Source organism: Perca flavescens, chromosome 15 (assembly GCF_004354835.1).
Source record: "Perca flavescens isolate YP-PL-M2 chromosome 15, PFLA_1.0, whole genome shotgun sequence".
NCBI classification, from domain to species: domain Eukaryota; kingdom Metazoa; phylum Chordata; class Actinopteri; order Perciformes; family Percidae; genus Perca; species Perca flavescens.
The window spans coordinates 15,185,310-15,210,828 of record NC_041345.1 but is presented as its reverse complement, the minus strand read 5'-3'; the positions used below and the strand labels follow the sequence as shown (position 1 = coordinate 15,210,828).

The window sequence follows — 25,519 nt, the reverse complement described above, 5'->3', positions numbered from 1 at the left end:
CTATTCTGACATGATAAATCTTCACATTTAATTGGATTTGTCATAATCTTGTAAAGTGGCAAATCGGAATAATATGAGAGATTTGGGTTTTGAGGTGTATATCAGTAATAAGTAAGTTTTAATAAAAGTGAACTAACATGATAGCAAACATACTGTCTGGCTAAGTTAAACTGACTGTAGTTCACAAGTTTTCTTTGCCAGATAACCTGTGTTATCTTAATCGGTCTGAAACCAAGTGGCCAGCATGTCTATGGCCTGCTGCTCACTTTCCTGTCTCAACCCTTCTGGTTTGTTTGCTTTACAGGACAACCTGCTGACTTTAAAAAGCCTGTTTTTTGATTACTGTTTTTAGTAAAGCGCCTGTTAAGCCTTCCTGCCAAGTGCTTTGTTAACATTTCAGTCCAGTGTGTGTCCTGTTGCCAGTCACTGTGACACATACACATCCAAATGAAAGAGAACAACATGGGCATCCTATTGAAGTTCTCTCTCTATAGCCACCTGTGAGATGTAATGCCAACAATCATTGGCATTTGAGCCCTGGAAAAAAAGATATGGGCCTCTTTCACTTGCTAACTGATGTTATTCGCTTGTAAGATTATTTTTTGGGCATTTTAGGCCTTTATTTATGTAGGACAGCTTAAGACATGAAAGGGGAGAGAGAAGGGGAACCAGGTGAGCTATCCAGGTGCCCGCCTTGTCACTTTTAAAAGTGAGGTGTTTGTCAGAGATATCAGCAGCACTAGCTGCTATTCTAGATTACAAGGTGCCTTTATATTCAATGTTAGTATAACAAATATGGCTTAATGTGCAATGTGCCGTAAGCACGTTGCTGTAATGTATAAAACTGGTAGCTCTAATGTTAATTGATTGAAGCAGATTGTCAGTGCTGTGCTGTTTGGCGCACAAAACACACACACTGGCAGTTTATGTGGCTGTAATTTGGAGATGCTCTCTCCACATTGCTACCGAGACAGGTAGCATTTGGTGCTTCTTGAGTTTTGTCTTGGTTGACAATGCCAATAAAGTAAGTTCAAAATGGAACTAGATGAAACCACATGAAATTAACGCATTTTACACCACATTTGTATTTTTACACATCGAGCATCACCTCAGCTTCAAACAACAGACTTGTACATAATCAACAACAACTGTCATCTTCACTGTAGACTAGGAACTGCAGAGGGTGATAATATGAGAGAGCTACAGATTTAAGCTTAAATATTATCCTGGGAAAACCCTGACGAACTTCCGGGAACTTTGAGATTTGCTCTGCAAGTCAGTCTGGCCAAGAGCCCATTCAAGCCCATTTCCAATTTTTCCAAATCGAGGCACCAATCACAACCGTCGCTTTACGCGATGACGATAGCGCAGCTGTAGCTGCTACGTCACCCGGATCGTTGTTCTGATTGGTTGAAGGACTATCCAATTGCGCACAGAGGCATTTGAACGCCGTCCGTTGGTGACGCCCCTTTGGAAATGGGCCTTGAATGAAGCTTGCCCAGATGTCTGGTGTCAACGAGGCTACTTAAATATGTTACTTTGGATAAATAACTTGCTTGGATTTGTGTGGGAGGTGGAGAGTATTTCTGTGTCGTGTACTGCTTTTAATGGAGAGGTCTCAGGATGCTTTGCCATCTTTGATTGTAGGCATGAATCCCAAGTGTTTGAAAAAAAAAGAGAACTCAGATTTCAAGACAAATCAATTTAGATGTTATACTGCAATTTGCATTTTGTCATTCAGCAACCAGGATTCTGTCAAATCCATCGATGATTTGAACTGAAATGGAGAAGAACGGCATAGAACCCATTACCCTCTAATAAAACGTGTGACCGATCATATTCCTTGCCAGATTTCAAACACCAGTTTGTGACCACTACTGGCTTGCAGACTTTTTGTTACTCTCTTTATGCAATTTGCAAATGGTTTTATTTTGAAGAGCAACATGACACAATTATAAAAGTAATGAATCCCACACCCAATACGTACTGTATCTAGGTCACCTTGTGTTAGCATTTTTAACTTTCTTTAAAGGTTGTCAAAAAAGAAGGAAAGTGAGGAAGTCAGTTAAGGTGGCAGACATTTCTTCAACAATGAGTTTAGAACCATTTAAATAGTGAATAACATTTTTTCTGTCGGCGCTGTCTTAGCCTTAGTTTTTTGTACCTTTTGCACTCTGGGTCTCATTCAGAATTTACATCTGGCAGGTGGTTTCCATATTCAGTGAGGGGCTTGCCCCAAGGGGTGGTGTGAGCACATAGCTAATAGGAACACTCAGCTCATGCTATCAGGGGAAAGGCAGGATCGGCCTCCGCTCCACAGAAAGCACAGGGGACTCAGATGAAGGAGATAAGAACTGTGTGTATGTGCGCTGGTTGTAGGCACATCTGGATCGGCTTGTGTATATGTGTATATATTTTCATGCTTTGTGTGTGTTTATGTGCAAGTGTCATACATAGAGGAAAGGCTGCTGTTCCAGTCTGCTGGCTGACAGACAGTCTCTTGGTTAATGAGCAGCTGTCAGCCATCACTATTCATGAGCCCTGTCACTCACCTCCTCTCTCAAAGCACCAGCACCTGAAAACCCTAGTCTCTCATTAGCACTGCAGCTGCATATAGGCACACACATCAACACAGTCTTTCTAACATAAGCATACATTCATTCTACAACATGACCGTAATACTTGTACATGTGTATAAAGAAAAGCATACATTGCACGGAGCATCAGTGGAGCCGCATCTTCAATAGAAATTCAAATTCAAATTGAAGCATTGTGGTTAAAACAGAATAGGTTTGGCATAGCATTCAATCAGTGCATGGCTGCACTTTCATCTGATGCAAAAGGCTGTTTGATGTGTCCTAGAGGAAATAGATAGAGAACTGGGGTTTAACTAAAGACCTCTGTTTTTGCAGCATTGTATGGGGGATAGTCAAAGAAAATGAAACACCAGCATTAAAGGTCCCATGACATGGTGCTCTTTGGATGCTTTTATATAGACCTTAGTGGTCCCCTAATACTGTATATGAAGTCTCTTTCCCGAAATTCAGCTTTGGTGCAGAACTACAGCCACTAGAGCCAGCCCCACAATGTGCTTTCTTTAGGATGTGCCATTTCTGTGTCTGAAGCTATTGAGGAGGAGAGTGGAATGGGCAAGGTGGAGGGTGGAGGTGTGGCCTTGACCAACTGCCACTTTTCTCGTTTGAAAGCCATGATGTCTCTCTCTCATGGGTTGGCCAAATTCTCTGAGCGGGCAAAGCAGAGAAAGGGGAGGTAACCTTGCTCCTTATGACTTCATAACAAGCAGATTCTCAGGTTGGTTCTGAATTATTGAAGAGCAGCAGAGTCAGGCTCAATTGTACTCATTACTGTGAAACACATGGAAGCATAATTCAAAGGTTGCCAGTTGCACCGGCAAGTGGAGAGAAAGGGATATACTTTATCCCTCAGCAGGTGTATTGATTACTAGGCCTTATCCATTTTGCTGATATAAGTACAGAGATTACACCACATTGGTAATTTCATACAAGTGACAGAAAACGTATTGCCTTCTCCAACCACTATATAAGTTTCAGCACCCTCACACCTTTTCTCTATATCTCTTGTTAGACTTAATGAGTCTTTCCTGGTCCGTCACACAAGGAGCTCTGTTTCCGATGCTTTTGTAAGATTTATGTTAAAGTGTCTAGGTGCTCGTGACTTGCTGCCGCATCTGATTCTGTCTGATAGAAAAACAACTGTGTCAGTGCCGCTACAGGAACTGGGGTGCATTGATCATTCACAGAGGTAGAGAGAAGGAAAGGGGAGGGACAGTGGAGAAAAGGGAGGGGGGGTGGGGGGAGATGGAGTGAGACGGAAGATGAGTATTTCTTTGCATTCAGGACCACAGACAAGAGCAGCCAGACTCATCGAGATGAATGGAAACGATTAGTTTCTCTGTTTTTTTTAACTGAGGTCTGAGCCAGTGTACTCCCACAGCTAAATCACTCAGTCTCTGTCTCTCTTACACTCTTTCCTTCGTCTCATCTGATTTATGGGAAAAAATCATCTCTATTGAGCGATGGGGTCATTCAGTTACCACTCTCTCTCGCTTACTCTCATTCAAGATCAAATCAGAGACACACACACAAAGCCAAACACAGATCCCCTGTGACTATTCCTACTGTTTTCCTGATCCTAAGTTTGTTCAGTAACACTCTGTGCCGTGGATTTATGAACAATTGTGCATTTTTAAATTGGCTTGAGTGATTCATACAACACACAATCAAGTAACTCTCTTTCTCTACCTTCCTGCTCTCTCATTCTCATCATACATCAATTTCTCTCTGTGTCCCTCTACCACTGTGGTAAATAAGACACTAGTGATTACTTTGGCTGTCTTGGGGAGCTTGCAGACAACTCAGTCCTCCCTTTACTGGGGAATAAGTTAAGTGAGTATTGGCACGACAAGTAGTAGTTGTGGCTGTGGACGCTGAGAGCTGCAGCAGACGGCAATTGAGGAGTCGGGGTGTGTGTGTGTGTGTGTTTGTGTGTGTGTGTTGGAGACAACAGGGGTTTTCTCAAGCTGTGCGTTTGAATCTGGGCTCTCTGTCTACCAGATAATTATCTGACACTCTTTCAGACTCACAGGGCCTTGGGCCAAACCGTCACTGCACTCTGTGTCCACTCGCCCAGGGAATTCCATTGCCCTCACTCGCCTTCAAGTCATTTTTTCAAACTGCTTTACTAATGTTGGCTTTGTCGATAAGCGCTTTTGATGGAAAAAGCATCTGCGGAAAGGATGCCCCCCACCCTTCCTGAGATAAAGGAGCAGTGGATGGGACCTGGCAGGAGAGGCGCTCGCATGCAAACTAATAAGAGTACCCCTGCTTAGCCACAAGTGCTCATGACTTGACATAGCCACGCAGACACATCTACAGGCCTATGCATCAAGGAGCGCATTCAGCACAAGCTAGAGATGATCCAAGTTATTCCGTGTCACTTACAGTACAAGATGCTAAACTGAGAGCAGCATGCACACTGATACACACATCAGCAGCGTGGAAAATAATGTCTGCTGTTGTCTACTGTGACACAACATGCGGATTTGGGTGGATGTGTTGAGACCAAGGGAGTGTCCCTGTCCACCCGGAAATGTAGATATTCCCATTGTTTCTCTCTTTAATGAACGTCTGTTTAATTTGTACATTTCTCAGTGTGACTTTGAGACATGTTAAGCTAAGTTAGAATCAAATTCACAGGAGAGGAGCTGAGGGTATTGGCAACTAGGGAGAGTAGAGAAGGGAGAATAGACAGTCCTACAAACAAAGAAATGTCTTGAACATTTTCCACTTCAGAATAATGAGAGAGAGAGAGAGAGAGAGAGAGAGAGAGAGAGAGAGAGAACAGAGATGAGAGAGATGGAATAAGAGAGACAATCTTGTATCTAATATGCAACAACTAAGGATCCTTCTGCCTGTGGGTTACACTAATGCACTCCTGGGCCTAAAAGTAGCTCATCAGTGCCAACTATAGACCCACAGCTCTTTAATGAAAGAGCAGTAAACAGCAATGTAGAGTTGGCCAGGAGCTTAGCACAAAAGTACACATCTGTACGGTAAAGCTTACAAGATAGATATTTTATATATTAGTTTAATTTTATTTCTGTGTCATGCCACAACATTTGATCCATCCCACATGGGATTACAAGACACCACAAACTATTTAGCAAATGTCCGGTCGCATACAAATCATTTGGAGAAATACATGAATACAAGTATATACACACATGTATACATACATATACACACATATACGTATATACTGCAGATATTGTTTGCAGCTCAGAGTGCATCAGGTTTGCTGTGTTACCCTCTAGATACAACAGGAGAGATACTACAAAGATATTATTATAAGATAACAATCCTGTCCAGACAGCATTAAAAGACAGAGCACTACAGGGCTGGTGTCTTCCAGAGATCATGCTCCCAATCAATAATACAGCGTTCAGCAATCCTTTGAATTAAGTTACAAAAATCTACTTTTGTAAGCTTCACTGACATGAAATGAAAAAGTCAAAACCATCTGTTGAAATAAAATCATAAAATAAATTTGACATCTTGCTTGGAAAGAGCAAGTCTTTTGGCTGCTTATGGTACACAAAATTACAATTATTCAAAAAGACAGACAAGCTTCCTGTATCATCTCTACAACTAACATGCAGTGTTGTAATTTTGTAGTATCAGTGACATTAAACAGCTCTGGGACATCTGAAAGAAATAATTATTAAAACATATACTTTTTGATTGTTTTCTTTTTTAGGCAGAGGGATTTGACAGAGACTCTAGAACCCTTCACTCATCCACACCTTTCAGCGTTGTTGTATATTTGTTGTTTATATTTGTGAGCAAAAAATACTAATTTTCCTCATGCAGGAATGGATTTCCATGGGATTTCCACAGACTTTAACATAGCTGAGCTCCAGGATCAGCTGGATGAAGAGCTCTTCTCAGTGCTTTGCTCAAGCTGGTTTATCTCTGTGCAGTGGAGAGACTGTGTATCAATGGTTTCCAAACAATTGTCATGTTTGACAACTCAATTCTGGGAGTGTATAACTGTGTATATTAGTGATAAAGATGTTTTGCTCTCAAAGAGGACATAGTTTTATAGCACTGTAGTGACAAAAGTTCAGTGCTCAGCAGAAGAAATACAAGACTTTGGAGATGTCACAGGAATGGTGGGCACTGGAGGGTAGAATGTGATGTAAGCAAGGGAAAAGGGCATAGTGCCCTGGAAATACCATATTGACAGTCACACTGCTCTGCACTCTGCTTGATCATTATTCTGAGTTAGTGGCAACAGATGACCTTTCCTGGTCAAGATCTTATAGTGGTTAAAATTCAATTGAGTGGAAGGGAGCAGAAAGGAGAAAAAAAAATAACATGGTAACCTTTATTCTGCCATTGACGCTAACCTTGAACAGTGGGCCCCAAAGGGGATGAGCGCCTTGTACTTGTGCGAGAGAATAGGCTTTTGAGTGTGCATGTGTGTGTGTACATGCACAAGTCTGTGCGAATGGAGCAAAAAGCAATTATTGCATGTGTTTGTGGTAGCAACAGAGATAAGTAGAGAGAGTATGTGAGAGGGGTACGAAGAAATTCAGACACTGGTATCAAGTAGCCATTAGGACTTTTACCATTTCTTTTTGTGTCTCACAAATCACAACAGCTCTACCTTCACCAAAGTGACCAAATCTCCACGACTGCATTTCAGATCCTCATCCCATTTAGTTAGTGACCTCTTCTCATGTTCTCACCATTCATCCTTCCATTGCTTCTGTCTCTTGAGGACTGAAACAGACCTAATTGAAATAAATGAACTGGGAGCAAATCAGAGTTGATTACATCGGCTGTGTGGGGATACTGATTGCAAGCTTGTTGAGGGAATGTTGCAGAACTAGCTGGTAATGAAGAGCCGTGCTTGTGTATTACACTCTGACTGGACATTGCAGACAGCCACATGTCCTCATAGATATTGTTCTAACCCGCCTGTTGGGTCTGGAGAGGGAAAAAGATAACAGAATGATTTCTTGTTTGTTTTTATTCGCACATCCATTTTTGACAAATACACTTGTTTTTCATTCAGGCAGCAGATTACTGCTCATAAAGTCCTCAGAATAACTGTACAGTATATAAAATTAGTACAACAAACAATATACACAGGAGGGGCAGCGCAGGATGGGACAGGAAGAGAGGAGTTAATTACAGGAATGTTTAAATGCTGTGAAACAGAACACACGCTGGGCACACAGCCTACTGTTTGAGTCGGAGAAGATAGACAGAGCATTAAGATTTCATTTGCTGAAGGGAAAATCATGCGTAAAATGGAATTCACATACATACGTCATTTCTGTAATATTTCACAGCTGTAGTAATAGTGTCATCTAAAAACAAATCCTGGAGCTGCTCCACAAACAGTGAATAATGGAATAACATGGCTTTATAATGGCACTGGGATGTGAGGACAATTTCTGATTCAAGGCTCTACAATTTTCAAAGATAATTTGAAAGAAATATATTAATAAAACCTACAGTGGATTAGGTTCTCACACTGTTACCTGATGACACCATTAACTCCAGTTCTGATGCTGTAATTTCTAGTTTAAGTAGACAGTTGTTTGTATTCTTAGATACTGGCTTAACTATCCAATATCAGTGAAACGGCACAATATAAATTTGGTTTAAGATGAATTTTGCCTTCAAAGCTATCAACCACATTGCTCTGAACTGTCCCTAACCTCCTTTCACTGGCCCTGTGAAATTGGCACAATCACCCAGAAGATGTGCAAAAAAACACAGTAGACTAGTGCCCAGCCTCTGAGGGTTTTTTGTGCTGCTGAAAGAGCAATAACCCTCTCCCTCTGTAGCCCTATAATCCTGCCCACAGAGACATACAAACACAGTGACACAAAAATAACAGGATCATCTATAGCACCGAAGAGCAAATCATGTCAAATGAACATGCAGAAACATATCCAATAGTCAAATTTCAACATACGAACAAAACAGAGAAAACAAGAAACTCTTGAGTGGGGCAGAAACATGAAAACAGGTTATGTCAGCAGTTATAAAATGCTTTCGAGAGATGCGTGAAATTTCTTTTGGTATAAAGAACTGCAGTTACTGTAAGACTAGAGAACATTTTAACTAGCATGCTCTTAATTCTTGCCCTGAAATATCCCCAACCTAGTTGCTGAGGTACGTCATAGTAAGTCCATACCACAGTAGAATGGATGTTAGTCTGAAATATACAGTACTGTAGTCCTTGGGAACATGGTGGGCTCATAAAGCTTATTATCAAGCCCATGGAGGGAAACAGTCCAATAAAGGAAACAACTTTATCTGTTCAAGTACATTTCGGGTTCAATAACTAGCTATGCCTATTGAATACTAATCAAGGTAATTCACTGAGCAAACTGCAGTTGAAGGATATAAAGGACAATTTATCATTCCTGCACACAGGACATTAATGACGGTGCTTGTGTGGAATTAATATGCTAGGCTAGTTCACAACTGCTATGCAATTGTCATTAAAGTGAAATCTGAGCATGCAAATGAGTATGACAACATCTTGTTGTAGTCTTTGTAAAACATCAGGGAGCAACTAGTTCATCCAAGGTCTGAAAAGACCCATACCGCAGAAGGACAGACTGTTCCTTTCTGGTCTCATCGGACAGATCTATCTTGTTCATAAGTGGTCATCGTCAAGTGGCGCAGTCCTCATAATTCTAGAGGATCAATTACAGCACACTCAAACAGTGAGAGAGAAAAAGAAAACAAAAACACTTAAAATTAAATATATCTAATAGGAATATTTCCCTTTGGTAAATGTGCTTTCTTCCCATTGGTAGTTGTCCTCTTTTTCGCCATTCTTCTTATTGTTGTAAAGCCATAGAAGCTATTTCATTGGCTACTGAAGAGTCTTGAATAATATACAACAAACTCACCACATACAGGAACATAATATAATAAATATTGCTTGGGGCAGCGGTAAAAGTCCAATTTCTTTTACTAAAAACTTGCTGTGCAGGTCTTTTTGTTGTTTTTTTGGCAATATTTTAACCATTGAAGCATACTCGTCCAACTTGGAATCCAAACTTCTGGTTGCTGTTGCCAAAGTCTGCTGGAGCCACATCTATAATAGGAAGCAGCTCTGCCGAGGGGGAGTCAATCTCTAGAACAGTCCTTTCCTGACCTTTGCGGAACTGAAAGAGAAAAATGAAAGCCATTATTAGAATTTGCTTGGCTTAATATGACTAACTAGATCCCCCCACTTTCTGGCCTAAATCCCTATTCGAGTCAGTGATTTAATGGCTACCACAGCAACACAATTGATACAAACATTAGTTTCATTAAGGCTAATTCTTATTTGTCCAGCTACTCGCTTCCCCTTTTCCCCTCCACTGACCTGGCATCCATCATGCACTGCACTTATGAAGGGGCTTTTGGCTTGTGTCAACTCCTCGTCATTGCTGCCCCGGAAGCGGAGGGCAAGCTGGTAGGAGCGGGATGTGCTGTCAAACCAGCCTGCTGAGTTCTGACAGGTATAGGTGAAGCTCTGCTTGGCTGTGGCGCTCAGTAGTTTGAGGAAGGTCAGCTGAACTACATGCACAGGGTTCCCATCCCTGTCACTGTAGGAGAACTGGATGACACAGATACACAGGAATTAGTGTACTACATAGGCAGATAAATAATATATGCACTATAGACATATCCTTAAAACAGTATTACCCTTAAATTACACAAAATCTCTCAGAGACATATCCACAGGTAAAACATGTTTGAGACTATAATCTGTCTCAGACAAATATGAGTTCTAATTTTATTTACATCATGAAATTACAAGTCCCCCATCTTGTGTTGATGAAGGAGTTTTTGTAAGCAAGGGTGAAAAAGTTACAGCAACTTCTTTTCAGAATCAGAACAGACAGGGAAAGTAAAGTGGGAAGTAAGAAAATGAAGGAAAGGAAAAAAAACTACGCAGATCCAAGGACTGTGTGAGAAAGTCAGTGAATTGCAATTGTGCAGCTCTGTGATTATCTGAGAGGGTTATGAGACCTCTGATCAGGTGCACATGAAAGGCCAGTGCTTTGAGCGTGCTGCCCTGAATGCTAGTCACAGCTGGCAATGGCTCTGTGTGAGTCATCCAGACTGCTGAAATCAACTGCTGGCAATATTAAATCAATTCTCTCATTGCAGATGGACTAATAAATTGATACCAAATTATTAAATGTGCAAATATACAAATAAACTAAAAGCATTCACATGAAATTGTGTGCACATGGATCAACACATACACACACACATACACACACACAAACGCACACACACACGCACGCCAACACAATCATGTGAATACACTCGTACAAGTGCTTGCTCCTCAATCATATGCATGAATATCATTCAAACACTCTCAATTAGGATGAGTAATTCAGCTGAAAAAAAGACTGCCTGGCATTTGGAGCCAGCTGAGATTAATGGTTGTAATTCTTTTGTTTTTTTTTACCTGCTTGCCTTTCCTGTATTGGCTGTACCAGCTTCCTGGCTTCTCTTTGTTCCACGCTGCTAATTTCACCTAGACACAGAGAGAGAGAAAGAAAGAGAGAGAGAGAGAGAGAGAGAGAGAGAGAGAGAGAGAGAGAGAGAGAGAGAGAGAGAGAGAGAGGGAGGACAATGAGTAAAATTTGAGGCTTAAGGGATATAGGGAGTGATTTGTGCTCTGATGTAATATTACGAGGTTGGCTTTGTAAAGGCTGACAGCAAGAGATTGGAGACTTACATTCTCAATCCTCTTGTCAGGGTAGAGACATGTCTCTCCATCAGCTGTGAAGTTACAGTAGACCTTGATGGAGTCTCTGTGACAGCCCTGGTTAGGATCAATCCAGTAGTCTCCTGCAAAATGCACAAAGAAAGGACATCAATCAAGCACCAGATGTTGATAATGAGCACATCGAGGAAAACCACATGATAGCATGCAGCTGGGAAACAATAAAGAGGATTTTGACTTAAAAAGGGTGTATGCTAGAGGATGTGTGCATGTTTGAAATGTGTTCTAGTTTTTCCTGTTTGGAACTTTGAAGGTGGTTATATAGTATATACTGTATATATATAATGGACATCAATTATGAACAATGTCTTTGCTAACCATCTTTGTAGTCAGGCTGGACCATCATGAGCTCTTTGCAGGTCCGGGCAGGGCTCTCAAAGGTTCCTAGGGGCCTCCTCATCACCTCCACTTCTGTTTTCATTGAAGACAGGGTGGCAAAGACTTCTTCCATTCCTTCAGCGTCCTCTAGAGGCTGATCTCCCTGGAGGAACTCCTCCACATCCAGATCCACATCTTCCTCTCTGGATCGGGCTGCTCCTCCTGCATGGTCAGAGTGCCTTCGTCTCTTCCGCCTGCCCTCCCTGATAGGCAGGGGCTCAATCATTGTCGCAGGGGGTCCCTGGAGGTAGCACAGAGAGGTGAGCAAGAGTTGAAAGGGAAAGAGGGTAAAGCTGGCACTGAGAAGGCCATCATGTGGAACATTGGTGGTACTCACTGGGGGTCCGGGGGGGCCAGCAGGGCCTGTATCTCCTCTGGGACCAACCATACCCTGTAAAATGGAAGAAGACAAAACTTTGTGTCAATCATGTCTTACCTGGAGCCTCTCTCACACCACTTGGCTAAATCCCAGCTTTATCCAGGCAGATATGGCTGCTTATAGGATTATCCAGCTGTGTGCATCAGCACTCTGTGGTCAAAGCCTTGGCTCTCAAGACACACTATAGTGGCTTTCATAACATCACACAGACCAGAACCAAATCCTATTAAAAGGGCCCGATGGAAAAATCACACACAAGGCAAGCGTGGCTGTACAGCAGGCTTTTAGTTCCAAAGACATGCGGTAAACACAGTAGAGCATTTTGATTGTAACGTATGGTACATTTAAGCCAGCAAGCACACTTTTTCTCTGTTCCCCAGCATATGTTCCCAGCAGCTGCTAACCAAGCTGAAGTGTGAGTACAGTAATGGCAATGTATAAATAAGACAGATTACTATACTCACCGTTTCTCCCTTCGATCCTTTATCACCAGCTACACCCTATTAGTGGAGAGGAGGAGTAAGTAAGCACTAACAACATAAATAAAAGTATAAAAGCTCAGAAAACTGTCTAATTACTCAAGTATACACTGCAAAATACTACTCAGATATTCACTGGAAAATCAGGCAACTGCTTAGCAACAGGACAGGTAATTCTTTTTTTTTACTTCTAGTAACAATGAATAATAACAGGACTGTATGCTCTTTGAATAAAACAGTGCTTACTCTTTGCAAATGGAATCATAAGCTAAATCCTTACAATCTTATATTGTATTATTATTACTTATTATACCTTTAAATAAGTATTCATTGAGTTTCAGTGAGTGAAGAAGTGATCACAATTTGCCCCAAAATGTAATGACTGTTCTTGGTGATGCCTTAAGTGAGAGACACTGAGTACGTTTACATGCACACCAATATTCCACTATTATTCTGAATATGACAATATTCCGAATTTGATACAGGTCATGTAAACAGCATATTCCTGTTAGATATTCCGAATAAGGCCTTTTTCCGAATATAGCATTTTCCGATTAAGACGTGGGATATTCTGGTTTCATTCAGGTTTTAGAGCCATTCTTTGGACATGTAAAAAACGCATTCGGAATATGCGTCTCAATCTGGGTTTTTACCACAGTTTACGGCATCTTGCCTGTTCACGGCTTATGGTCAGCTCTGTGCGTTGCTATGGTTGCTGTACACAAACCAACCAGCCAACAGTTCGCAAGGCTGCAGACCCGATAAGAAGGAGAAACACAGCTACTTTTAAACATTATCACAGATTTGGATATCAACAGGTTTTTGGATATGCGCACACATTGCTACGCTGACCTTTTCAAGATGCTGGTTGAAGGAATGAAAGAGGAATGCTGTATTTGCACGGTATAGCAAGTCTTCCACCGCTGGTAAACTCTGAAAAAATCATATTTTGCACGACTACGTGTATTATGTGCATTATCATTGCAAAAGGATGTTTTAAGATTAAAAGATAAAATTACTGTTTATTTACATAGAGCCTGGTGGGTTTACCGAATGCAATTTCATGGATGTTTTTATGTTTAAAAAAAGGATATTGCTCTTTAACAGAAAGGTCAACCTCCTTAGAAATCATTTCCATAATGTTGTCAGACACTTAGAATAATAATCTGAGCCTGACAATGGCAAAACAAGCAGTTTTGTGAAGGTAAATACAAGCTGAACAATTGCCCTATAATTTACATTGTAGCTTGTTTCACTGACTGCCAACTGCAGCGATCTTGCCTAATACTGGACCAATGTCAAAGATTGTTGTTCCCATCAGACACAAAAACATAGGAAAATAGGGTCCAGAAAAGAGAAAAAAAACGGTAGTTACCCTATTAACAAGATGCATGTGGGCAGTTCAACAATTACAATTTTAAACTAATTATATTATTAGTTATATTATGAACAATTTTGACCTGCGTCTACATAAATTGGTTTCCAGTCACCAAAAAAGGCATAAACAGGTTCCACGTCTTTTCATGCATCTCTTATTGCCTTGAGCATCAGTCGGTGATGGAGCCATTCAGCTTAAAGGGTTTATTATAGCCTACTTTACATAAAAACTGTCCAGAAACAACATAGACATTCTAAATGCAACAAGCAGTCAGCCTGCAACTATGTTTGTTGATGATTACTGCTTCTTGTACTTGTTTAGAAGAGTATTATAAGTCATTGTCAAAATTATTTTATGCCATATGATGGACAAAAACAGTATGTGAACAGGTTGATACATATATAAAGATTCTTAACTGAGAAAGTAGAGATGTAAGCATTCCTTAGGCTTAACACTCAAATGACTTATCATGTAGGGTAGCTGAAAACATAATTGTTTATATACTGTAACAGCTGTGTCACTTACTGACAGTCCAGGTGGTCCAAGTGGGCCAGTGGGACCAGGTGTGCCAGGCGTCCCCTAGATATGAAGACAGGCAAATCTTGTTAGTGAACTGAGTTTCCTTTTGTGTAGACGTGTATCAGATGCATCATGTTTAGGGCTTGGTACGTTTAAAGAATTACGACACCAGTACCAATACCAGTACCTTTAAAGTGATACAGATGCCAAGAGTACTTCATTTTGTAGTATTTAGTAGATTGTATTTTTTTGATTTGACACTGAACTGCCAACTCTGTGAAATACACCATGCTCAACTATATATATGCAGACTATATGGCTTGTACTGTAGCTGCTGCGGTAGAGGGCCAATCACACGGCGCATTAAATCGATGAACGCTTGCAGTGATTGGCTGCGAGCACAACCATATAAATACAGTAGTTATTCTTTTCTAGATCTGGGTACGAAAAGGATCAAATGCAGGTATCGTTTGACTAGAGACATTTCTGTATTTCTTGTTACTGGGTAATTTTGGTACCAGTACCTAGCCCTTCATGTTTCAACCAAATGTACCTCATCTCCTTTAGGTCCTTGTGTACCCTGGTTCCCTGGCAGGCCTCTATCTCCCTTCTCGCCAGGTTCTCCTGGGGGCCCAATTAGACCGATCAACCCACCATGACCCTGCAAACAGAGACATGGTTCATCAGCATGGTTTTCCAGGGTTTAGACTAGTACAGAATGTTCTCTCTGTCAAGGGCTAAACACTCACTTTATCTCCCTTGTTTCCAGGGTCTCCTTTTAATCCTGGAAGTCCTGGTGGCCCCTGTTAACAATGGCAGATGTATTAGTTGCCCAGTGCTGTAGACTCTTTACATGAAATATGGTTTGGTTGTGTTGGGTTTGAATCCTGATTTAAGGATCTTACTATTGGTCCGGGTGGTCCAGTTTGTCCTGGTGGCCCATTTAACCCTTGCTCACCCTAGAAAAGAAACACAAGAATTGGAGATCAGCGTATGCTGAAGCAATGATCAAGCGCAAACACAAACAGGATCTCATATTCTGATGACTGGCAGTGATGTTGCTTGGATTAATTCAATAGTTGATAGTCTTTATAGTCTTATAGTCTTTGCAGCTCTAGTTAAAATAGCATTTTACATTGCATACTGACCGCAGGCCCTGGGATGCCTCGGAGACCTTCTGGGCCAGACCTCCCTGGCTGCCCTTGGGGTCCCACTGGGCCGGTCTTCCCCACTGAACCCTGGGTTCCTGTCGTCCCCTACAGAGCACAGACAGCAAGGCGTTAGTAGCAAAAAAAGACCAGAAAGGCTTTGCTGGAAGGAACCATACACAATCACGGAGCTCAGTGGCAGCCATTATCCTCACCTTGGCTCCCTTCATGCCTTGCTTCCCTTCTTTTCCTGCAGCACCTATATGACCCTGGGGTTGACAAAGACAATGTTGCTAAGATAATGACAAAGGCTGTTGACTGCAAACAAATACACATACACATTAGCTACATACACACGCATGCACACAAACTATGCTAAGCTCACCCTCCGTCCAGGAGGTCCTGTAGGACCTGGCTCTCCAGAGGCTCCTGCCTGTCCCTGCAGACAACAGAAAAAGGTCAGAAAGTTAAAAGAGTAACACATTCCCATCCAGTAATTAAACAATGAGAAAAAGTTAAGACATAATGACGAAGAAGCAAAACCTTAATATGTCACAGAGAATACAGACTTCAGCTAAGCATACAAAAGTTACTAGTGTTGTCAACATGTGCAAGAAATGGATACAAAAATCCCTGCTTACTGCTTTGCCAGGTTCTCCATTGTCTCCTTTCGGCCCCGGTCCACCATCTACTCCCTGGATGAAAAAATGTAATGTAGAAAAATAAGCAATAAACAAGTTAATGGCAAATTAATGATTAAATAATAATAATAATAATAATAATAATAATAATAATAATAATAATACTCACATTGACGCCAGGTTCTCCAGGAGGCCCTGAATCTCCAGGGAACCCAATAGGGCCCTGTGGACACAAACAGTGTCATATGCATGGCAACAACAGAATGACTGACCCGACAACCAGAGCAAGGACAAGTCACTGATCCAGAGAGACAAAAGACTCACAAGGTTGCCTTTGGGTCCGTCCTCCCCCGGTGTTCCTCTGGATCCTGGAGGCCCAGCTGCACCGGGAGGGCCAGAGTCACCCTTCTCCCCCACATCGCCTTTAGCACCCTGGGACACCAGCATGTGAGATGACAAATCAATCAAAGGGTGAAGAAAGGATGTGTTTGAGGAAGACAAGAAGGAAAGATGGTGGTAAGCTGACTTACAGCAATGCCGGGCTCTCCAACTGACCCAGGGTCTCCACCTTCTCCGTCCTCACCCTGGTAGAGAAGGAACATAGTTAATATAATCAACACACACACACACACACACACACACACACACACACACACACACACACACACACACACACACACACAAACCACTGCCATTCTACTCTATGTGCACAAGCACACACTGTGTAGTTGCTAATAGGAAATGCTGACCTTCTCTCCAACAAGTCCAGGCTGACCAACTCCACCAGTCATTCCAGGTGGGCCCTGTGGCAGGAGGGGAGAGAGAGAACGGCTTGAACCAAAATATCATATAACAAGGGCAAGTTTGAAATATGTAAGTTTTCAATATTTCAAAATCAAGTTTTTGGGGCAGTATTATGTTGTTAGTCAGTAGTTCTGCTCACCGAATGCTGAAACTGGAACAGAATTATCACGACACAAGGAAAATACTGAGTGTATGTAGAGTATGTCAGTGCATTGTGCTTTGTGTCTTTAGACGAACCCATTAAAAGCTCATCTTCGGTAGAGTGCACAAACATGGGAGCTGAGTACTACTACTGAGCTCCTGGTGTCACATGCCATCCCACCACCATTTCGCTCCTTTCCATTACTCCTGTATCAATCCATTTATGGATCCCACCATCTCTGCACCACTGTATTTTCATGCTTCCTGTGATGAAGCGCTAGTGCGGCTCACGCAGATTTCTGCAGCTTGCTGCTGAATAATTGACCGGTGTGAGAGGCTGCAGAGAGACGGCCATTACTAGAGGTAAATATAACTGCCTCTCAGGGATGATAGTCTAATACTTCTTAATGATTCATAGAGCAGTAAATATAACTCTCTCCCAGGGATCATATCCTAATACTGTTTAATAATTCAAGTATCAAAAGCAGTGGAGGTTCTTTAGCATGAAGTGTTCAAATGAAAAGACAGTATACGAAGAGATGAGGGGCTGGAAAATATAAAGTCTATGTTGTGTGTTATGATAAGCTATTGTTCAGTTTGAAATGTAGATTCTCCTGCATATTGAATGAGAGTCTTCCTGATTCCAAAGTTGATACAGCATCATGTTTTCTATATGAGTCACAAAGGCATGCAGCTGCCATTACTTGAAAATATCAGAACTGCAATACTGGCACAAGGTGTACATGTAATTTCAACATTGTATTAACAAAAATGCAATCATTCAGATTCAACTAAATTAACAAAAATAATGATTTAGCCCCAATGATACATAAAACAAAGAATACATATTTGCAAACCTCAATGAATTATCTTAAAAATGCAAGAAAATCAGGCTAAAATCTTTTTGAAAGAAATTATGAAACCTTAGCTACATTTATTCATTATGAGAGGACCAATTACAATATTTGGTAATGCTGATTATGCTGATTAGCATCATCATATTAAATGAACCATGCTGCTGCATTTCTTGTTTCAAGTAATGTGTGTTATGAAGATGGATATGAACAGCTTGTTGATATAAACTGCCCAAGTTGTGCCGCGCAGGGTAATTCTCCTTTTACTGACTTTAGAGTACCTGTAGGTGTAGGTGGAAAGAGTGCTCCCTTAATCCCTCACTCAATGGGACTCTCTCTGTGATATCACTATAGTCATGCCTACATCTAAATCCAAATATGTGATTTGAAAAAAAGTCATGATGCACTCTACCTCTCCACCAATGGACCCCTGGGGGCCTCGTGGGCCATGCTGTCCTGGAGGCCCCTGTAGAAAGATAAATGAAATGTCTCATTAGGATATCAGTGCAGACAATAACGATATACCAAAGCAATAAAACACACAGAGATATAAATACAAACTGAATGTGAGCTAGGGGTTGGCTGGTGCCTCCTAAATTAAATGAGTGTTAGAAGTCAGGCCATGGTGGATTGCTTATGCAATGGCCCCAGTATCTATGATCATTATCGTAGTGACATGATGAAGACATCCAGACAGGTCATTACCCTCAATATGACACAAGCTCTGATTCCTCCTTCCCCTCCCTCTCTCTTATTCTCTCTTATTAATAAGAAACCTCTAGCCTGTGACGTGCAAGACCATATTTTCTCATCCACAGTGACGGCATGTGATTTAACTCTTCTGTGCAGCTCAAGAGAGAGCGACAAGCAATCAATCGGCTTCAGTTTCAGTTGAGTAGATGTTGAGCTGTGCTCTGAATCACCCTGAAGTCTTGGAGGAAGCCTTGTGTCGTAAAGACAATCTGAGACAGAAAGACAATCTGCCCAGAGAGAGACTGTGCTAGACTAGAGGAAACACATATCCTTCTGGCGGAGAGATGCCTGAGCATTAGAGGGGAGAATTCTGTGATCCGCAACGCTCACACATGAATGAAACTTTCCCACTGAGTCTTCAGCATTACTCTCTCTCTCGCTCTCTCTCTCTCTCTCTCTCTCTCTCTCTCTCTCTCTCTCTCTCTCTCTCACACTTTTGTGTTGGTTCCATTTTGATGCACCCCCTGCCTAATCTGGTTGTGGAGAAAAGGGGCTATAGAGAATCTTGTTTAGCGTTTGTTCATGGTTGACAGCGTTGTGAGATGACTGTCACAAAGGAGGATGCTAATTAGACAGCCAAGGCTGAGGCTAATCTGATTAGCAGCTGTCACACCGTCTTCCTGCTCACAATCAGCGCCCCGCCTCTTCCTTCCACTCCATTGCTCTACTGCATCAGCTTTGTCACCCTCTCTCGCTTTTTTTTGTCCTTTTCTTTCTTTTACATACAGGACCACCTCTTCATTCTGTGGGCTTGTTTTCCTTGCACATAAAGGCATGGTCTGCTGTCATTCACACTTAGCTTTGAAGATCTGTCACCCATTGAAAAGACGAGTTGAGACTGTTAAAGGTTTTAAAGTGCTCATATTATGCTTTTTGGCTTTTTCCCTTACCTTTATTGTGTTATATATCTTTTTTGTGCATGTTATCAGTTTACAAAGTGAAAAAGCCCAAAGTCCACCCCAAAGAAAACAACTCCAACAGAAAACACTTCACAAACTGCTCCAAACAGCTCTATTGTAGTCCAGCCTTTACTTCTGTGACGAACGTGCGTCACTTTGTAACACACGTTATAATGTTTGCCAATGTGCTAGCATGGCACACCCTAATACTCTGCTTCTGACTGGCTGGTTGTCCTTACCTAGCTACTGCGCATGTGCAACTCCCAACAAAGATGGAACAGAAGTGTGATGTCTCACTCTGTAGCTAAAGCGGAGAGCTCAACACACAGGGTTTTTTATTAAACCATGTAAACTTATTTTGGTACAACATACCACAGTATACTGTATGTTATGCCATAGTAATATGGTGGACTAGTTTGCAGCTACTTAGCAGAGCTAAAGTGGGATGTCCATTGCTTTGACTAATCCTTCCAACCCCACACAGAGTGTAAGCATTGTTGGTTGGCATGGCTAACTAGGATACTTACCTGGAGCAGAACCATCATTACCAAGTCAAATTGTCTGCCTTTAACAATGCCTATTCTTGTGAAACCACAGATTTAGCTGTTTTCCTCAGTTCCTCAGCAGATGAGGCAGATTAGATTGTTAGGTGTCAAGAGTTGTCAAGGCTATTACAATGGAAACACAGTGGTTAGTAATTTGTGAGCAAAGTAGCTACATCACTGTTTATTTTTGTGCAACAGTCTCACACTAGACTGCTATAGGAGCAAAATCATGACTGGCTATACTCAATACTAAAGGTCTGTCAACACCTCTTTGTACAACTGGGGTCTAAATGATATTGAGACCATTGAGACAAGGACCAGAACTAACTGAGCCCCACTCAAGACCACTGACTGTAGTTTGAGGTAGAGGCAGAGGAGAAACCTTGATTCACAGCTTTGACACACAGCAGTAGGATCAGCACAAAAAAAATAAAAATAAAAATAAATACTGTGGGATTGCATTAACCTGTTGCACTCATAGCTAACTATAGTAACAAACTCCATGTGCAACATGACATCATGACTTCACGCAAACATACCCGCCACTTTCCCTGCCAAGTGGCGTCTTATCTGTACGCATTTTGAGCTATCCGCATGTATGTCTACGCTGTATACAGTGGACGGCAGTCTGCAATGTGGCGTGTTATCGCGAGGCTACGTGTTATCGCGAGGCTACGTGTTATCGCGAGGCTACGGTTGGGTTTAGGAAACGTCACGTGGGTTGGGTTTAGGAATAGAAGAAACGGATGAAAAGAAGAAACGGTTGTTTTTTAATTTTTTGAAGAAAAGGGGATGATCTTTATCGGCTTCTTGGATGTAGCTATCACAATAATGCATTCATCAAACTTGAGTATCAATAACACACTCATATTAAAAACACCCACAATGACAGGATAGTGATTCCTCCTGGCAGTAAGAAGACATTTCAGTACCACCTGTAAGAAAACACTGAGCTCACACTAAAGGCCCATGTCTTCACAAATACAAAAGAGTTTCTAAACCATAAACAGAAATGTAAGTTTACAGCATTTGCAGAAGCTCTGCATTGCGCTCTAAATATTCAGAGTAAAAAAAATATTGTTTTTCTACCAGTGAATGCACACATTTGAACTTCAAAAATATCCATTCAACTGCTTTGATATTGCCGAGAATATCAAGAAAAGTAAAAGACACATTCCAAGGTTTATGGAAAGTGAAGAAATGTCAAGTCGATATCCAATATCAGTGAAGACAAGTCAAAGTCAAAACAATCATGAAACAAAGTGTAAGAAGTCAGTAAAGTGGTGTTGAGAACAGACTCGAGACTGAAACTGGACCATAGCAGTACACTTGAGATGAGTGTGCTGAAATTGCTGAACAGTTACTCACCATTGAGCCCACATGCCCGCTTTCTCCTTTGTCTCCTGGTGGTCCTGGCATACCCTAAAAATGCAGATATGGGGAGCAATGCAGTCTTAGTCATGAAATGTAAACAAATGTAAACTAAAGTATAAATGTGAAATCAGAGATGAGCCAATAGAGAGATAGTCAGTTTTTGGAATTGATAGTAATTCTTACCTGTAGTCCAGAAGGACCAGATGCCCCCTTAAAGCCTCTATGTCCTTCATCTCCTTTTGCCCCATTCATGCCCTGCTGCCCACGAGGACCTGGCTCACCATCTGCACCCTGAAATATCCACCGACAGGTTAGCACTGTTAACACCGCACAACCTAAACCAACCTATTATACGGTGATGTTTTTATATGATGCGTTCAGAGTTTTCGTAACATACTGGCAGTCCTGGTTGGCCCACAGGCCCTTGACTTCCAACAGGTCCTGGGGGTCCCTAGAAAAGCAGAAGGGCAGTTTAATACACATTCACTGTAGGAAATACATGATTAAAACACTCTTCCCATTCCAACAGATGACACACAGTCCAGGCAAACAGTTATTACGATGAACTGCCGCAAAACAATTATAAGGCAGTTTGTCCTCTACCTCCTGGTGATGCAAGGTAATGATGTGATGTTAGTACTATTTGCATAACATTCATACTCACCCCTTCTCCTTTGTCTCCTTTGCTGCCCTTCTGGCCTAGTCCTCCTGTCTCTCCCTATGGAGACAAATGCACACACATGAACACACATACACACAAACACACATAAACAAAATATTAGCAAGCACTTTACAGCAGTGCTGAAGTATAAATTGGCTGTCCCATCTAAGTACCTTGTCTCCGTCCTCTCCTGGAGGTCCAAGAGATCCTGCAGCCCCTGGCAGCCCTGCGGGTCCCAGTTCCCCGTCTTGCCCAGCCGGCCCCACAGGCCCCTTCTCTCCCTAGGGAACAGATGGGAAAACAGCACACATCTAGCAAACGCTTCAATACTTATTATCCTCATATAGCAGCATGACACATTGATTAATGTATCGGACCAGGAAGGAAACTCGAACCCGAGATGCAGACTTGATCACATTCATATTTACAGTACGCCTTTCTCTCTCTGTCTCCTTCACCTCACTCCTGCTCTCCGTCTCATAACGAAACACTTCAAAGCGAGAGCACATGCTGTTTATTACCCAATGGTGGGAGGTGATGGTACAGTATATGATGGTGGACATTGTTGCCTAAGAAACAAAAGTAGCAATGTTCCAAATCTTACTGGCTCCCCTTTCTCTCCCATCGGCCCAGCGGGACCCACGCCGCCGTGCCGTCCTGGCTGGCCGATAGCGCCAGCCGGCCCAGCGGGGCCCCTCTCTCCGGTGGCACCCTGGAAAAAATAGGAGATAGAGATGTGAGGTGAGCACATGTCACATGACTCACTCTTTGATTTAATGTGGTGGTCACGATCAGTGATCACCATGGAAACAGCCTCCTGCCTTATGTGTCCTAGCATTCCTATATAACATAGATGCTTGGCAAAGAGCAGGGAATGGGATGGAAAGGAATTTAACAAAATCTGACTTACAATAGCGCCTGCCACACCAGGTAGACCCTCGCCTCCCTTCAGACCTGCAGGACCCTGGAGAGACAAAGAATCACACACCACAACCACATCCATGACGAGATTAACCGTCAGTGAAGTGAGTTAACATTTGCAAAACTCGTAATTGGCACGCTTTATTGATTAAAATTCAATTGTGATCTAATTGCAAGCTGCACATTTCAAGAGAATCTGTTGACAGGGAGAGATGGTGAGGGATGTGGGATGTTTGGTAGTTTATGTTACCATTGCACCGTTGGTCCCTCTGCTCCCTCTGAAGCCTTGGAGCCCAGCAGGGCCACTTTTCCCCAAGGCTCCTGATGGACCTGGGTCTCCCTGGAAACCGCACACACACACACACACACACACACACACACACACACACACACACACACACACACACACACACACGTAATTACAGTAGATATAAGGCAAGTAGCCAGAAGACAGCAGGCCCTTATGCAGTCATAAATAACACCAACCAGCAAGTCACACCAAGAAGGAACATTTATCTTTTATGAGCCATAATACACTCAACACCGCAAGGTTTTGTCTGTTATTTATTAGCAAATTAGAGAATAGGATGAGACCCAGAAGATATCCAAGCAGTGCTGAGAGAGTCCTTGGGCTTTATTTAATATAACAGTAATAAGGTGGTGGTGTGTGTGATTATGATCACGACATTATGATGAAAACTACTCACCTTGGCACCCTCCTTTCCGGCTGATCCTGGTAAACCCTGCTCACCCGGTGGTCCCGGTGAACCTGGATGGCCTCTGTCTCCAGTTGGTCCTGTCTCACCAGATTTACCCTGAAAACAAGCAAGTTACACAGCACAAATCATATAACACTTTAAAAACATGCTATCTGAAATAAACAGCTGTTTGCATAATAATCTAGAATACCATGGGCTGATCCTCTTACCTGCGGTCCAACAACACCTGAGGGCCCGGGGGGTCCGTTCTTGCCTTGAAAGCCCTAAAGAATAGAGCAAGTGAGTCTGAGTTGAATCAGAGTCAGTGGGATGCACACAGGACAGGGTGTTTTACTAGATCTTCAATTGTAGAGGCATCTCAACTTGCACTCTGACTGCAGTAATTCAGTGCTTATAAAAAAAAATATGAATGCAATATTTGTTAAATATGTTTTAAACTATTCTAAATGAAGTGTTGTGGTTCTGCAGAGACGTCCCAGCCTACACATGCTATACTACAGACTAAAGAAAACATCTTTGTTTGGTACAGATCCTCGCAAAAACCACACTATTATCATTTTCATTTTTTTTCATTTTAATATTTTTCAATGAAAATGAGAATAATGATACAAAAATGATCATTGCCTACAATATCGTGAATCATATCGCAATCGCAATGTCAATAATCACATCACAATTAGATATTTTCTCAAATCGTGCAGCCCTAATAAATATGCATCTTTATTGAGATTAAATGTGACTCACTGGTTCCCCTCTCTGGCCTGGATGACCTGGTAATCCATCTTTTCCAGGTGGACCCTGAAAGGGAAGCATTATTTGGATCATTGTGATGAACTGAACATAATGTTAGCATAACACGTGGGATGAGGTGAAACTGAATCACATTAAATCACAGGGCAATTGATATACAGTACATCTTAACCCACTCACATTAGGCCCTCTAGGTCCTGCTTCACCGTTTCTTCCCTGTGGTCCTTGGGGGCCCTAGAAAATAATAACACAGATTGTCAAAACTCTGTCTCGAACCCCAGATCGTATTTTCTGGTGCTTGTCCTACATTGATTAATGAGACTGTATCTGTGATGCCAACATATGTTTTTCAGGCGTTACATCTATGGTCTTATTTAGGCACTGTATGTACAGTATTATCCAAGAATCAAAAGATACCTGTTCTCCGGGGGATCCTTGAGGACCATCTTGTCCAGCAGAACCCTACCAGACAAAACGACAAACAAGACAATTAAAACACACAGTACCAAAATATGAGCCACTTAAACATTTTTAGTTTTCTGCTCGCCAGACAATCTTTAGTTTCCCCAAGATGGCCTTTGAGGTTGAGAGTGTAAACTGAAGCATCCCCTGCCAGACAGTCACTTCTCACTGCAACAGATGGCCTGTCATCTAGCAGTGAACAGCAACAACCAGTTCCAACTCGGCCGGCGCATTCATCCATACCTTATGAGACAGCCAGGTGTGTGTTTATGTGACTATTACTGTATGTGCATATGTCTTGTTTATGTATATCAACAAAGACACTACAAAAAAACCAAACTTAAACTGCATAT

The 25,519-nt window shown here is 41.9% G+C and overlaps 1 protein-coding gene across 1 annotated transcript in view; it reads right to left on the bottom strand.

Moving 5' to 3' along the window:
• Positions 1-8,504: 8,504 nt before the first annotated feature.
• Positions 8,505-25,519, bottom strand: part of col5a3a (collagen, type V, alpha 3a) — a 49,797-nt gene continuing 32,782 nt past the window's right edge. The window contains 33 exon segments of the mRNA XM_028599427.1: positions 8,505-9,739; positions 9,943-10,176; positions 11,041-11,109; positions 11,314-11,426; positions 11,680-11,980; positions 12,077-12,130; positions 12,583-12,618; positions 14,501-14,554; positions 15,048-15,155; positions 15,244-15,297; positions 15,400-15,453; positions 15,643-15,750; positions 15,858-15,911; positions 16,028-16,081; positions 16,284-16,337; positions 16,453-16,506; positions 16,608-16,715; positions 16,814-16,867; positions 17,033-17,086; positions 18,495-18,548; positions 21,648-21,701; positions 21,837-21,944; positions 22,051-22,104; positions 22,318-22,371; positions 22,488-22,595; positions 22,919-23,026; positions 23,225-23,278; positions 23,486-23,575; positions 23,943-24,050; positions 24,164-24,217; positions 24,699-24,752; positions 24,885-24,938; positions 25,122-25,166. Coding sequence (XP_028455228.1) covers positions 9,593-9,739; positions 9,943-10,176; positions 11,041-11,109; positions 11,314-11,426; positions 11,680-11,980; positions 12,077-12,130; positions 12,583-12,618; positions 14,501-14,554; positions 15,048-15,155; positions 15,244-15,297; positions 15,400-15,453; positions 15,643-15,750; positions 15,858-15,911; positions 16,028-16,081; positions 16,284-16,337; positions 16,453-16,506; positions 16,608-16,715; positions 16,814-16,867; positions 17,033-17,086; positions 18,495-18,548; positions 21,648-21,701; positions 21,837-21,944; positions 22,051-22,104; positions 22,318-22,371; positions 22,488-22,595; positions 22,919-23,026; positions 23,225-23,278; positions 23,486-23,575; positions 23,943-24,050; positions 24,164-24,217; positions 24,699-24,752; positions 24,885-24,938; positions 25,122-25,166 — 2,763 coding nt within the window. The 3' untranslated portion in view covers positions 8,505-9,592.